We start from the raw sequence: 17358 nt of genomic DNA on the forward strand, positions 1-17358 counted from the left end.
TTTATTTATTTTTTTTTATTTTTTTTACTGAACCTGTCCAAAATTTGTCCAAAAAAGGCAGTAATGTTGTAGTCTCTCTTTTAAAGCAAGTTTGCAATACCATTAAACACTAAGTAGAATAGCCTACATGCTAGATTTCTAAAGGTTTAAAGAAGCTCCTAAAAAATTGTCTCAAGTTTTGATCATCAACCATAAAGTCAACCGAAACTGTTAAACTGTAAAACCATTAAATCTGCACAAAAGACTTCAGACTTCATGAAGTGTTCCCTTTACCAACTGACTTTAACTTCAAGGGAAGGTCACATCACGCTACGCTACAGACATGCCAAACTCCACTTCATCACCCTCCTGCTTTTACAGCACATCTTGAAGCTGGCTTGTTTTCATCAAGAGAACGAAGTGCAGCCAAAAATGATCATGTCGTCATAATTCTATCACACGTCCATAAATACATGTTGCAAAGTCGTAAAAAGATTCACTGTCTCTTTGGAAAATGTTGGTTTCCATTTGCTGCACAGAACTGCATAGTATATGACCCACCAGTGGTAGCAATGAATTAGATTGTCCAAATATGTGGCATGTAATGGAGAGTCCACAGAGCGGAGTGGTTAGCATGTGTGTGTTTAGACACAAACGGCTGCCTCATAAAATCTGTGTTTTGATTGGCGGAATGATTCGCTGTGATTATGATGAGACAGATTTAGTGATCCCCACACCCACGTTTCTCACTCAAACATCATTCTTCTTGTCCTTTGTCTTTTAATGTGCTATCACCAGTAAAAACACTATGCAAAAGAATACTTAGACAACACAAAACATCACATTTAACTTCTGTAATGTGACATGTTTCCTAAAACAACAGGTAATATTTGATTGGAAATAGTGTTGGGCGGGAATTCATTTCATCATTATGAAAACACACACACACACACACACACACACAAAGATGGATGGGACTAAAATGTGTTTTGCTCAGTGTTATTAAAACCAATGCTAAAACTTAACAATACGTTTCTGTTTGTTAGCTATAATTATTGCATTACATTAACTACCAATGAGCAATACATTGCTACAGTATTTATTAATTATTACTTATTAAACACAGCTGTAAATTTTTTGTTCATTTTAGCTCATGTCAATTATAATTAACATTAATTGATACAACTTTTGATTTTAATAATCTTTTAGTAAATGATGAAATCAACCTTAAGCAAGATAAATACTTCAGAAGTATTTTTCATTGTTCGTTTATGTTAACTAATATAGTAAATTAATGTTCACAAATGGAACCTTATTGTGAAGTGTTATGGCTAAACAACTGAAAATAATTGAAATAGAGATGAAATAAAATATAAATAAATATACAATTTAAATACTGAAATAAAATATTAACATTAGATTAATCTAGTGAAATATGAACTCATAGGAAATATGAAAATACTAATAAATAAATATTAATAAGTATTAAAATGACATAAAAAATAATACCAAAATAACACTGTGATAGAATTGGTTAATATAATATTTATAATATTTATTTAATATTTTCTCCACCCAAATGGCTTTGATTATGATTAAAATAAGTAATTTCAAGTACAATAAACCATTTCAAATGTATTATTATTATTATTATTATTATTATTATTATTATTATTATTATTATTAAAATTGGACTTACACTGAAAAAAATAAAATAAAATAAAATAAAATAAAATAAAATAAAATAAAATAAAATAAAATAAAATAAAATAAAATAAAATCCACAGTTCAAACTATGGGTAAATATGGAAATATTTATTATAGCGTTTAAGCAAGCATGTTTGCGTTATTCAAAGGTGAGCTCAGCTCTTATTCTGACATCAGCTCTAACATGAGCAGGCGCGACCAGCCAACACACATCAGACATTTATTTATCTAGGAAAGAAATCCCATCAGTGACTTATTTAGCATTTCTCTGGGCCAGAGGGTGTCAGACGCCACTGACCCCAGCATCAACCCCAAAGCGAAGAAAGCCGGTGTTTGTGCCCCTCGACCCACATATATATGCACTTATGCAACTCACAAGAGACTTTTGACTTTAATGTTTGGCAGGACTCAGCCTGCCCTCCGCATTCATATTTGGAGAGCCGCAGTCCGGATGTCAGAGTGACTTCTCCTAACCTCTCTCCTTTTCCTCCATCCATATGTCAAACTCTGGAAGAGTGAAACTTAAACAGAAGACTGGAAAACTTGTTCTCCTGAGCGCTGAGCTAATGCAACCGCACCGTGCTCCTCCAGACATCTCAGATGACGTCTCACTTCATATTATTTTTCTTCTTCGAAGCTCCAACATGAATATGCAGCAAATATTTAGAGGGCATTTATTTTAGAGGGGTAAATGGAATGGTATTTTCCCTTCATTATGTCTGTCATCATGTGGCGATTTCCCTCGGGCTCGCCTTCAGACTGCACATGATGAATAATCTCATCATGCAAGTATGTTTCTATATGCATTTTTATACTCCTGCTTTGAATTAAGAGCCGCTATTGATCTTCCACAGACACCAGAGAAGCACTTTCATCCAGAAGCACATTGCCCAGTCTGACTCGGCACAATATTGATAGATCCTCAATATTTACATTCTGCACGTATTGACGAAGCAGTATCGCTTCTCAGACACTCAATCATAATGCTGGCAACGACATAAATAAACGCATTTATAAAATTACATATTCTCGAGGTGCATAGCAATGCTAAAAATTGTGCATGCATGTCAAATGCTTTTGAGAATCGTCACCTTTGACGCAGCAGTAATCAAATAGACATATCATTTGATTTCTTCGAACATATTTTGAATGTCTTGCTGTCATTGCTGTTATGCGAATGGAAGGCCGTTTAGAGGAATCAGCAGTCAGTGGTGTCCTTTACTCCTCCCTGATTATTATCTTCCCAAATGACTTGTCAATAAACTCTGTCTACACCATCAGTTATCTATATCGCTCTATCAATATGAGCTGCACTGAAGGAGCAAATGAATAATGTCATCAAGAATATAGCAAGCATTAGGGTTTTATGTGTGTGCATGTGTGTGTGTGTATATATATATATATATATTACACAGATACATTTTGTTGTTGTTGTTTCTGAAAGTCAGTGCTTGAAATAAAAGCTTTTTATTAAAAAAAAAAGAAAAAAGGAATTAATAATGCAACAGTAAATTAAGTCCACATCATAAGTGACACGAGACTTCTAGATCACCACTAGGGTATATACTGTTGCGTCCTCTACATGATTCAGAAACATTTATCTCTTTGGTTGTTCGTGTGTTCTTCAGTTATTTCTGTCGTATCACACATTCATATACTCGTATCACACATTCATATAGGCTGGACAAACAACAGTCCCAGTGCCAAAAACATACATATCACTTATGAAAGGTTAGCGTGACCTTCCACACAAAAGTCTGGAGTGTTTGTTCTTTAAATCTGTCATTGTGTTCCACCCTCTATCTCTCTCCGCACCCACCGCATCGCGTCCCAAACGCCAGCGCTCCTGTTAGCTCTAGCCGTGTGATAAGTGTTAAACAAACTCACTTTCTGTGGCTCTCTCCCTTCTCACCTTTGTGCTCGCACAATGGGAATTTGACATTCCTTTAGTCATCCGTTTCACCGCCCGCCGTGTCTTTCTCACATGCACTGACAGGACAGGAGATGTTGATAAGGGTATAATAGAGAATCAAACAATGCTAAGCTGGGAGCGATTATTTTTAATTACCCACGGTGGAGCGTTCACTATCAGTGCGCTTTTAATGTTTGCCTTGGCCAACAACAACAAAAAAAATAAGAAAAAAACTGCAAGCCATGAGCTTATTAAACCCGTGATATATGGTTTATCAGATTGTTGCTGGCTTCCTGGTATTTACAGCCCAAGTGTTTTTATTTCTTTAGAGTTTTTCGATGACAACTCCTTGATGAAAAATGGTTCGTGCAGTGAAAACATAGGCCCATGTGGATATCTTTTGGTTAAGGCCCAGAATAATGTTTGGCCCAGTCTGTTCTGTAAAAGTTAAATGCTAACTGACATGCAATCTTGTGCCACGCTTTGATTCACATGCAACCGATGGAGCACGAGTCATTACAAACACTTGCCAATCTTGGAGCTTTGTGTTTTTGGGAAACATTTAGGAAACCCACTTAAAAAAAAGAAAAAAAGAAAAAAATGCCTCTTACGGACATTTTTGCAAAACTCCAAAAACTTCTTATGAATCCGTCCATAGATTTTCCAAACTGGATGTTCTACGCAGGGCTGTGGTCTAAAAATCGACCTATATCTACATTTCACTGGAGTTTCTAGCTGAAATGAACACTAGTGGACCCACAACTTGGTCCCACTTTGTATTAAGTCACCTTAACTACTAAGTACTTCCATCAAAAATTAAGTGCAATGTATTTATTGTGCTCATATTATATTGCAAAACACTTTTGCTGATACTGAGGTGGGATATGGGATTAGGAAATGGTTTGGTTGTTTGGGTAGGCTGAATGGTTGGTTTACGGTGTAAACAGTGTAATTATACGTGTACAGAAAGTACAGATATTATTTACAGATGTATTTTAAAAAATATAAATGCATGTATGTTCACAATACATTCATCTCAATGTAAGTACATTTTAATGTGTGCATCAGATAACCAGCTGACTTTTCTAACATAGTAAACTTGCTCGGTAGCACACCTTGTACAGCATTGCACTTGCAATGCAGAGTGCTCTTGTATGAGTCAAAAGAGCCCAAAGACTTTAAAAGCAAGCTAAAACAGCAATGGAAATGGCATTTTATTTAACATGTTCTTTAGCTAACACTGTAGGTTAGGTTTAGGCTCGAGTTCAGTGTTTGTGGTATGGTATTTTCAAACCAGGTAGAGAATTAACCTCTCAGTGCCTCTCACTGAAAATATATTTACGAACTGTCGTGATATGTGAAACAACTAACATAATAAAACATTGCCAGATCTATAGTCATGTTTCAGAGAAATTAAATGTTTTAAGAGCCAACTTTTAGACAAATCAATTTGAAAATGTGAGTAACATGCAGGAAGCATCATGATATCATATACTTTTCTCAAGTGAGGGTTGCATTTAGGAGACCAGACAGCCTTGAACAGAGTGATTTAGATACACATGCACGGTCTCAGTAATTAATCGGCTTTATTATGTTTGACATCATGGTTTTGTTCTGCTTCAGACTGGAACAATGAGGTCCAGAATGCAAAAAAATACAATTCTTCAACCACTGCAGTCTAATCTCAAATGCAGGTTTTCATCCGCCGCAAACTGAGCGACGACGGCCGCTTCCGCATTAATTGACAAGACCAATAACAATCATGCATTTACATATCTAAATTCTACACGCTCACCAAAACGAGCGAGCTCTCTCAATAACTGTGAGGCAAAACCTTCACTCTGTGGCTTTCTCGGTGTGGTGGGCTGAGCCAACAGGATGTCACTCACTCGGTTCAAAAGGCCTTGAGGTTGGTCTCTGCTGGTTCTTTTTGGAAACTTGCGGCTTTCGACATCCATAACCATCTATTGGCCGCACTGCTATATTGCCTCACAGAATCCAGACTTGAGGGGAATTGTTTTTGGCAACGCTCTCTGAAATTTTCCCACTGCAAAGCCCTTAAAATGTGCTTGCTTTACTCCATACCCCCAACGTCAAGCTGGGAGACAAACTGCCTCATTGCCCGCCGAGGATCTCTAATTGCAATTACAGCGAAGTCCAATTAGCTTTTGACAACGATGCATTGTTGATCCAGGCCGTCTTCAAACTGGTGCTTTGGGTGTCACACAAAGCGCATGGAAATCCAGTCTGTGAGGCGAAGCACTGTTTTCCTTGTCCGTCGTATGTCTATTAGGGCAGCTGTGCTGGAAAATGTTGCAGCGAGCTTGTTTTCTTTTGTTCAGTCTGTGTGTCAGTATAAATAGGGCTGAGGTTGAGAAGAAGAAGTCCTGATGGTGCCTGCTAACAAAGGTGGGCTTATAACGGTAATAACAGCACACACTTACTCTCTGGTGCTAATTCGCTCGCGTTGAATCAGCACAGGTGGTTGCGCTTTCATCAAGCACGGCCTGCTCGTATTTATTTTTACAGTTCTCCTCCATAGTGCCTCTGTTTTCGGACACTTTCGAGCACTGTCAGCGAGACACGCTAATCACTAGAGCTTCACAGCGCTTTTCATTTACATAAGAAACCCTGACAAACTTGTGTAAGCAAACAGGGAAGCTTGTGAGAGCGCCAATTGTGCATTTTACGTCTGTTTGGGAAAAGCGTTCTCACTCTCACGCCTCTCTATCTGTGGCACAAATTGTCCTGTCGCCAAAGAAGAAGAAAAAAAGGGGGAGAAAAGTTAAAATGATTCTGACGTGTCATAAATCACACCAGCACTTGTGGCAAATCATTTTTTCCAACCCTCTAATTAATACATTATTTATTTGCTTGACGCACACAGACATACACGTGACTGTAAGTCATTTATATGGCTGAGTGCTGAAGCATGTGTACATAATCACACACACACACACATTTTTCATTTAGGACATATATGATAGACTATTAGAATATAAAACTAATAAAAGCACTAAAATAATAAACTAAATTATTATTATTATTATTATTATTTTGGTGTGTGTGTGTATGTGTGTTATTAGCTAAATCTGATATTTATTTATCTATTGATTTATATTATTCTGCAGATCAGGATTTTCTCAGAAGGGTTTTGTCAGATTTACTGTAACTAATTTCAGAGGTTTATTGTTTATTGTTTATTTTTTTTCATTGGCAAATGTATTTATTTATTTATTTACTTTCTGTGCACACTTATTTTCTGTGCACATATACTGCATTGACCTGTGCTCATATATTTCCAATACACACACATCTGACAATAAAAGTTGAATATGCAGTTATTTCAGTGTGTGTTTGACGTAGGTTTGGGTTTGTTTTAGAACTTTTGGATCGTTTTTTATTATTATTATTGTTTTAGTTACATTATTAATTTCCTCTGAATTCTAAATTTTTAACACTTTAGAACTATAAAAGGAAAAACTCTATTATCCGCTTCCTTAGAACAAATGTACAGTACAGCATTGGTCTGCCAGCAAACTGCCAAGTAATTATACTACACACACTCATAAGTCTGTGTGTGTGTGTGTGTGTGTGTGTGTGTGCTTTGCGTGGGCTGATGAATTCATGTGATTGCACACACTGGTATGTGCTCGTGCATATGAGTGAGTTTATTGCTTTCACATGCTGCGGTGCAGAAAATGAAAGACATGAATGAAAAAAAAACATAATAAATAAATAAATGAGGAATATGTAGATACTGGGTTGGGCTTCTTGTTTAAAATGTGTCATGTGAACACAGCAGAAGCGTAAGGTTGTTTTGGAAACGTGCTGCTCTGACATAGCTGCAGGATTGAATTATGGATGTAAGTAGTTTAAGTAGACTTGTTTGAGTATTTGTGATGTAATTGCTTCCACTCGGGCGGCTTGGATACATTGACAGCCTAATTTAGAGAACCACAGTTTTTGGGCAGTCTGCAGAGCTGTCAATCAAACCCCGATAAAGGCGGTGCGGACTGTAGAGGGGATTCTGTAAAAGAGTCACTTATTCTGTTTGCTTTTCCACCTCGGTGACTCACTCTATCACCTTTGCAATCACATCCACCTCATTCACTTACAGATGGAACATGCAAAATCAAGATTTTACTTTATATTACAGAGAGTTTCTGTGTTCAGAAAAGAACCAGATTGGGAGTAAAAGGCCTGACAGTCGTACGGTTTTTTTGCCATCGCTAGCATTGTGCTCAAGGGCATCACACTTGAACCAGATCATCAATCTGTTTTCTCCCAGTAATCAAATATTTACCATATATAATCATGTTAACAGAGCTGAAAATGTAAGCTATACCTTGTAATAAAATATCAAAAAATCTCCGTCCACATGAAAACGCAAACGCACGCTATGAAGCACTGTCAAGAGCACGCCAGACCAACAGGTGGCGATATAATCTCAACTGTAAAGCCATTTTGGCCAATCAGAAGCCTGCAAAAGTTTCCAGTAGACAGTGATAACCATAGACAGTAAAAGAAATGGACACAGCGACCCCATTGGAACTCAATTGAGACAAGTGAAGCCCATTTTTAGCGTTTTTTAGCACTTCCGTTTCTGACGCACAGACTCAAACGAAGCTTGATGACGTCAGCAACCTGTCTGACAGATGTAAATCTTCTAGTAGCTGTGCGTGCAAACTGCCATCGTTAATCTTGCAGAGACGGCGAGCTTGAGCGGGTTTGTCGTGAGTAAGCAGGAGTAAGTATTCTGATTAATTATTTTGTATAGTATTTTAAAATGTAACGCCAGTACGCCATATTAAGTTAATTCCCTGCGAGCTTCTCCTCCTGACTGTACGGTAATGCGACAGAGTCGCGTGGTTATGATGCAATCGTTAGCCTATTTTTACAAAAACTGTTTATACGGGGCCATAATGTAACATAGAAGGTAATGGAGGCCTTTATACATTGTCGAGTATCTTTAGAAATCAATAATGGACAAATGAAGTCTTTAAATGCCTCAGATGTAAAGTTATTCGCTGTCAAAGTGATGCCAAAATGAATGGGAGGTCAATGGGATGCTAACGCAAGTGAAGTTCTGCTACAAGATGGCGGCACGCGGCCGACTTCAACTTCCGGTCGACTTCCTTGCTACCTGGTGATAACAGCGCAGGCTCTGACGCCAAAAGCCAAAAACTATGGTTTCGCTGTCTACACGATAACGCTGCAACCACAGATTTTGAAAATCCTCACCCTGACAGGCGTTTTCAAAAATATTCGGTTTCAGGGACCTGGTGCTGCATTTGCATGCGGACGAATGGCCAAACCGCACAGAAAAAGCTGCGTTAACCCTGTTTGTGTGGACAGGGCCTCAATGGCAGGAAGTGTCATACTATACTGTAATGCACCCTAGTATGTATGTATATATGTATGTATGCATGCTTGCATGTGTGTATGGATACTTTCTGTTGAAAACTGTAGAAAACCTTTATTTTAGCAGACAAGCATTTTTTTTAATAACTTTTAACCATGACATATAGATATTAAACCAAAAATGGCACACTTTTTACAGAAAAAGCATGAGATGATACTACTGTAAACTTCACAACAGTCCTTCTGTCTACTCCTATTTAAAATATTACTCTCACAGTACTCTGATTCAGTGTGTGTGTGTGTGTGTGTGTGTGTGTGTGTGTGTGTGATAAAGCCTATCTAAAATGTCATGTTCAATCCAACACAACATCAGCATCCTGCAAACTTTGCACAGGCTCACACATCCTCCATTCAGAGGATGAGACGGCAAACAGATTCAGTGTCAAACCTTCATAAGGCCCAAGAGCACAGCCTCTTCCTGTTCTGCTCTGAATGAGCCGCTGAGATTCATACGAGCTCCCATTATCTCCAAACCTGGAACAAGCTGGCTTCTCATACGAGTGACACTGGGTGCTTTCTCAGATAAATATCCCTGAAGGCTTCTAATGCCACATCTCCTCCGACTGTCAAGCTTAAATGTATATATTTATAAAGTCCTGCTCCCATCAGTCAGTGATGAAGCTGATGGCAGGAGATGGTTTAACCTGCACTGCTGTGGCGATGGCCCGGCGGGGGGGCGCACATTCAGACGACAGACTCATCACTCACTAGCCATTTAATGCTCACTTCTCCACACCTCTCAAAGCTCGATGCAATCTCCGCTAGTCTTTAGAATATTCCGGCTCACACTGAACTGAATGTCCATGAAGAGCATTTACAGTATACCAGCGATTACCTCAATGTGTCAAAGCAGTCTGACATCAGCAGGATGAAATTAACTCTTTTACAGTTCAGATACCACTAATGAAATGAAATGCAAGTACTGTTTTGTTTGAATGTATGAAGACTGGACTTTTTGTCTTGTGACTGTCTTTCAGATAATCATTGTTTTGTTGTTTTTGTATTCACAGCAAATGCTGAATGATCATGAAACATCGTCTCAAGACAGCTGTATTAAGAAGGTAGGATTCTCTTTATGTCAGTCTATCTATCTATCTATCTATCTATCTATCTATCTATCTATCTATCTATCTATCTATCTATCTATCTATCTATCTATCTATCTATCTATCTATCTATCTACAGGTATGTGTGTGTGTGTGTGAGAGAGAGAGGGCAGAATCAGCCCTGAGGTTATGTAATGAAAACATCTGCGCCAGATAATCTACAACATCATCAATCAGTTTTCTCGCACCCCACCCTGTGTCTGTGTCAGACAGAAAACCCGTTGTTATTAGGAGAGCTGAAAGATTTCTTAAGTCGAATCCCAGCAGACAGACAAAGACAAGAAAAAGAGCTTCTTTCGTTTATTGATCCTTTGCTTTCAACCCTTTATCCCTCCTTCACAACACAAACACTTGGAGATGCCTATCTGAGTCTGTCCATATCTGTCCAGAGCCGACCCTCACACACACACACACACACACACACACACGCACATACACACACACACGCACACAGTTGATCTGAGTTCTTTTAGATGTAATCCACCAAAACTGTGCATGTGTGTGACACGTTAGCTTACAGTCAACTGACAATGATAGTACACAGAGATTAATTATAGAAAATCAATGCGTTGTAATAGTATTTGTAACAGATCGCCTCCGGCATTGTGCTTGCATGGTCTGGCTGGATCTGAAAACATTTGGCTTTGTAAATGTAGGTAAAACAGGCGGCTGATGTTTTAATGGGAATGAGATGAATGGCTCTTTTGACAGGCTCTCTGAGACGGTTTCGGTGCTTTTGTGGCCCCTGCTGCGACCCATCTTTCATAGACTTTAAAAATGCAGTGTTATTTTCACTTGCACTGTTTATATCTAAGAGTGATAAAGGTCTGATAGTACAATCATAATAATTTCGGTCAGTAAAAGCACCAATATTGAAATGTTGGCCAAAAACGAAAAAATCTGTTATTGCAATATCATATATGCTATAAATCTGGAATTATGTTGCTGGATATACAGTATATATGTTGTATTATGGTGGATATATATATGTTGATCTATTGCCACTATCCTTCAAACCACTAGGTTTTATCCATTAGTCAGCTTATTTACAGTTTTTAGACATTTTAAATATAATAACATTTTAAGTAATCACTTTTATATATTTGAATAAGTATGTTGTTTCATTTTTAAATAAATATATGTTATGCTGAGTGATGGTAAAATGTTATTTCACGCATATTTTGACATTTTGTTTTCAAAAAGTTCTATGAAATATTAAAGTTTACTCTTTATTTGAATTTAATAAGTTTTTTGTATGATTGTGAATTTAATTTGATGAATTTTTTAATTAATTTAATATATAGTTGTAGAATATTTAATTAATATAAAAAATCTTTCAAGTTTAGCTTCTTCTTCTTGGCACATAAATAAATAAATAAATGTATATTTTGAAATGCAATCTTTTTCTTCACATTTTCAACTATGTAATTATTTATAATTATTATTATAATTATTATTATTATTATCATCATGATCATCATCATTATGCTTAAATTAGTTTATTTTTTTACGAAAAAAAAAAAGTATGTTATATTTTTTAAGGTAGATTAAAGAAAAATGCTCTCACCCATGCCATGTGGCACATTGCACCACTTTTTTCTTCTTCTTCTTTTCATGAAAAGGTGAAAGGAGAGTTGCTGTACCCGTTAACATCAGTTAAAGGGGGTCTGTCCGCAGGGAAAATGAATGTTATCTTAACTGAACCAGGCAAATCTGCTCCTGTAAAAATATAATCTCAAGCAACCCTGACAATTTATTGCATCTGATTATGCCCCCAAATACATTACAGGTCAGGAGAGGCATCGCGCGGCCCTGAGGCGAGTCGCCTCAAATGTGACGATTGATTGATTATCATGATAATTTGTTTGAAATTATTATCTGGATATAATAATCACCACCATTCACCCCCTGCCTCGTGTTGCATTTTCATGCTCTCTTGTTCCCTCGTATAATGCTCCTCCATCAGAAATGGCCTCTGGTTATGGAGGCGTAGTAACAGGGGCCTCCTGGTTGAGTCCTCAGGGGTTGGGGGGCCCCATTGATGAATGATGACCCAAAGGAGCCTGAAATCAGAGAGAATAAACAGGGGGAAGAAGAGAAGAGGAGAGGGACAGGGAAGGCTGGTAACTATCTGTAGCGGAGGGCAATTATACGCCAGGCCAGGCAGCCCCAAGGGCAGCAGATCGCTCTGAAGAATGCAGAGGGGTCCTGACCACCCAATACATTCACACACACACACACAAACACACACATATACGGTGAGACCGATGGGAAAGTAACGGAGAGTTTTTGCTTTTTCATGAAAAAGCATTAAGAGAATTTGACAAGCTAATCACGCGTCGTTTTACAAGCCTGATCTGGATGACAATCGCAAAATTACCCTTCATAACCAGATTTCAAAGCACGTTAAATGTTTTACGAGCGCAAACACAAATCTAAGCGATTTGAGCACACAACTAGTTTTGCGTCTGAACGCTTTTAACGACACTTTTGTAACTGTCACTTCAGGAGCTCTTTCGAGGGAAAGCAATTTCCACGCTGGAACATGCCTGTTCAATTAAAACAGAAAGCTTTCTCATGCACTCCAGCGCTAGACGGTCTAAAAACACGGCGAAATTGAAGACGTTTAGCCTTTTCTGTCACTACAAGGGGAGGAGGGCTGTGTAGAAATAATATTTGTGGTTTTTAGCATGACTATGAGAAGACTTAATGATAATATCCCTTCTCGACCCCTGGCTCGGTTACGTTTTAATGGCCCCTGACTGACGATCTTTCTTTCTGTGTGGGTGCTTGTTGAAGTGGCATGTTGTTTAGAAAGATACTTTCTCTTATTTGAGGAGAACGATCGATTTGGCCGTGTATGATTGTTTAGATACTTATTCAGGTGTGATAGCTGCTCAGCTCAAAAATTCAGTATCGTCGAAATGCAATAGTGATGAAATTTTTTTTTCAACCTCTCCATTCCAGCCAACTCCCAATCCAATCAATTCCCAAATAATATATGTTATTCAAGTCAATTTGTTTCTAACTGAATTAGCATTTCACGAAACAATTACAGAACTTAAATAGCTGTTCTATGCTATTTGCGATATTTGTTCACGAACATTGCGTATGCGTAAAAACTGTAGGTTTTAAGAAAGCAGTGCTTTAGACTTTAGTTCATCTTTGAAACACAAATGAAGATATCTTTAAAGCGCCCCTATTATGGGTTATGAAAGGTTCATATTTAGGTTTTGGGATAATATATGGCAAAGGCACCCGCATCTACAAAGCTAGTGGCCAAAAACACTTTTCTTACAAAGATAATACTTGGAGGTGCAGGATAAAACTCTTGCTGTCTGTTGACGTGCAATAAATATTGAACGTTATGTACAAACACCTGTCTGTTCTACTCATTTTAAATGACTTGTGAAAACTGCTTAAAAAAAAATATATATATTTCACATACTGTATAGCAATTTTTTTCGTCTTTTTTTTTTTTTTTTACAGTAACGCAAATAGTTACTTTCCCTGGTGACGAGTTACTTTTATTATAGAGTAATTCAGTTACTAACTCAGTTACTTTTTGGAACAAGTAGTGAGTAACTATAACTAATTACTTTTTTAAAGGAACGTTCCCAACAGTGCTTATAATATGCATTTATTTTTACCTTATTTGCTCAACTACTCCCAAATTTTTCCAAACCCCTCCACTGTTTTTACTGCTCCTAGTGGCAAAGAATGAATTTGCATTTGGATTTAGACCAATATGAAAAAACAACAAGTGGGCAGGTAATATGCTAATGTTTCAGGTTGACATCAACATAAAATGCTTGGGATTCGTTTTAAAAGCAACTCGTTAAAATTATTCAGAGTCGACTGTTTCTTTTGAGAGACAATAACCTAATACACGGCGCACTTTCAGATTTCAAACTTTTGAGATTGTTTTCATTCACTTAGAGCTGTGTTACACACTGCATGAAAGGTCATTTTCAAAAATCCATAATAGGGGCACTTTAATGAAACCCGAGAGATTTTTTTTTTTCAGTCCAGTCCCCCAAAATGTTGATGCTTCGTAAAGAACATGAAGAAATCATAAACGTAAGCTAATCCATATTAATTGAGTGGTTTAATTCAAGTCTTGCTTGATGCATACAAACAAACGAATTGGGTCACGTCTGTCAAATACACTTGACTTTTGATCATTTTTGACATGCTGTATGTAGGCTATGTGTGTTAACCAGTGTTTATATGTCAATGAAAGCCTATATTAAATTTGTTTCTCATTAACAAAAAAGTGACTTGGATTAAACCATTAATTTGGATTTCTTTTACAGTGTCTTTATGGACAATCTGAAGTGTCAAACTTCTCAAATCTCTCAGATCTAATTAAGAATATTTTCATTTGTCCCTCAAAGATAACTTTTGAAACAAAATGGTAAGTTGATTTTTTGTTGATAAAGTGATAAAGTAATAAAGTGCTAAAACCTTTTACATTTTGAGGTGTCATCTTCCAGACTTCCAATAATAGAGCATTACTGTACATTACTCTCCTCTCTCTCTCTCTCTCTCTCTCTCTCTCTAATCGTAGGATTGATTTTATAATAATAATTATCAGACAGCATGACATGGATGCTATCAAAAGGCCTATTCCTGCGTCACGAGTCAAACGAATGAAAAGATACAAACATTGTCTTTAGCCTGGCTCTTCGTCTTCTCAGAGCGCACACACGCATAGATACACGTACATAAACCCCCCCGAAATATGTGAAGGTTGTTTGTGAGGGCGGATACGAGACATTTTTTATCTGGCCTCTTATTCCCAAAGGCCTCTCCTGTCATAGTATCTCTCCACTTTGACAAGAACAGAAACAAATGTCTCTTTCTACCACATCTGTGGGAACTGTCCTTTCCAGAGCAGAATGCTGTCATTATCCCTGATCTTCCCAACGTCCGCAGGACTAGACGCTCGGATACAGTGTGAAAAGTAAAATGTGTGTGTGTGTGAGAGAGAGAGAGATTGTGAAAGAGCGAGATCAGTGATTGAGGAAGGAACGGTCCATTGTGGACAGAAGCCGGTCTGTGACGGCGCAGCTCCGCTCGGCTGTGCTGGAATTCAAGTGGGAGCGAGTGAAGAGGGACGCAGAGCAAATAGAGGACTGCTGAATGAGCAGTATATTAACTATTTAAAACACCATCACTCTGTTTTCTCTCTATGATGTCTGAAGGGAACTTTCCTCGACTGTCTGCGAACAAAGACAGGATAAAGTGGCTCGCTTTGTCTTTACTCAAAGTCCTCTTCTATTTCTCGGAGTGGGTGTTCATTAATTCAGTTGTGTGAATGAAGTCTGAGCTGGGAAACCCTTTCTAAAGGCGTTATAGGTTTGGGACGGTTGGGGTGCCCTCGCGGTAATGGTGGTCTGGGACCCTCTCGTGCTCTTTCTGTACGAGGGATGCATTTGTTTTTGCTGTCTCAGAGCGGGGACAGCTGTGTCCCCAGGCCCATGTCTGGAGCGCAGCTATGTGCGCAGTGGCCCCAAAACTATTTGAACACTAAACTCCTGAAATGTCACAAAATAGCAAAGCAAGTGGCATTTATTTTAAAGAGAGATAGCACAATGCACAGTTTGCAAGCAAAATAAAACGGATTTTGTTTGGTTCAAACGATTGATACTGGTTTAGAAAATCATTGTGACTCTTTGTGGTTGTCAAACTTAATAAAATAAATTTATAGGTTATGAATAAAGACACTTTAACCTTTTTAAGTAGTTGATTATTAGCATACACATTACTGGCATATTGGCTGTTTATAAATCACATATTAATGCATGACAATATCCCAGATCCCTTAACCCTAAAACCATAACATAATTACTACAACAACTACAACTGCAAATAAGGTGTTTATTGAGAGAAAACTCTTCATTAATAGTGAATATGTGTTCCCTAGTCTAAAGTGTTACGAAAAAATAAATAAATGAAATAAAATAAAACCCTTTCTCAAATAAATACTCTTCTTTTGGACTTTCTGTCATCAAATAATTCAAGATTTATGGTAACACTTTAGTATAGGGTCCAATTCTCACTTATAACTCGTGGTTAGATATTGGCTGTTTATTAGTGCTTATGAAGTTCATATAATGCATGACATCCATAATCCTACTCAATACCCTAAACTTAACAACTACCTTATAAACTATTAATAAGCAGCAAATAAGGGGTTAATTGAGGCAAAAGACATAGTTAATGGTTAGTTAATAGTGAGAATTGGACCCTAAAATAAAGTGTGACCAGATTTATTTTTGCAAAAATATTAAGCACCACAACTAAATGTCCACACTGATAATACGGAATATTTCTCAAGCTCCAAATCAGTATATAAGAATGATTTCTGAAGGATCGTGTGACACTGAAGACTGGATCAATGAATCACAGGAATTTTTCATATATTAAAACAGAAAATGCTCATTTTAATTTGTAACAGAATTACACAATATCACCATTTCACTATCAATATACTATCGAAAGAAAGAAAGAAAGAAAGAAAGAAAGAAAGAAAGAAAGAAAGAAAGAAAGAAAAATAAATATTGCAGCCTTGGTGAGCATAAGAGACTTCCATAAAAAAATTCACAGGCTTTAAAATCTTACAGGCTTCAAATATTGCAGTATATATGGACATACGTATATGCATAACACTCTTATTTTCTTTACATAAAATGGCTTTTGCAGCACATTTAACTCTCGTAATGTAATGAGAAGAAAGCGAATGAGAGCGAATGATAAACAGAGGAATGCCTGAATGCCCAGGAGAGAGACTCTGCCAGTCTGACACAGAGAGAGCCACTCGTCTGGAGGTCATGTGAAAGCACACCGCCTCGTTCCTGGACACACCAAATCACCAAATCTGGATCACTTCATCCAGTCGAAAAGAAATGGGTCTACCAGAGACAGCAGAGGTCAGGGGAAGGTTTTAGGCCTGCTAGGAAAACGTTATTGCTCAGTTTCTCGACAGGTTATTCACTGTTTTTCACAGTTTTCACTTTAGACATTCTTCTGACTATCAGTATCTTTGCAACCACATGTCAACTAACTCTTATTGGAGTATTAGTGAGTTAGGGTTAGTTATATGTTGACATATGTGTAAAGTTACCAACAGTGCTCACACTTTATACTTTAAGGTCCAATTCTCACTATTAGCAAACGTGTGCCTCAATAAACTTCTAATTTGCTGTTTATTAATAGTAAGGTAGT

At 37.5% G+C, this 17358-nt stretch overlaps 1 protein-coding gene across 7 annotated transcripts in view; it reads left to right on the forward strand.

Moving 5' to 3' along the window:
• Window positions 1-17358, forward strand: part of LOC113107828 (PR domain zinc finger protein 16-like) — a 209406-nt gene that overhangs the window by 94584 nt on the left and 97464 nt on the right. For all 7 annotated transcript variants that reach the window (XM_026270582.1, XM_026270589.1, XM_026270583.1 and 4 more), the window contains exon 3: window positions 10033-10083. In XM_026270582.1, coding sequence (XP_026126367.1) covers window positions 10033-10083 — 51 coding nt within the window. The remainder of the gene's footprint in view (window positions 1-10032; window positions 10084-17358) is intronic.

This window comes from Carassius auratus, chromosome 8 (assembly GCF_003368295.1).
Source record: "Carassius auratus strain Wakin chromosome 8, ASM336829v1, whole genome shotgun sequence".
Lineage (NCBI taxonomy): Eukaryota > Metazoa > Chordata > Actinopteri > Cypriniformes > Cyprinidae > Carassius > Carassius auratus.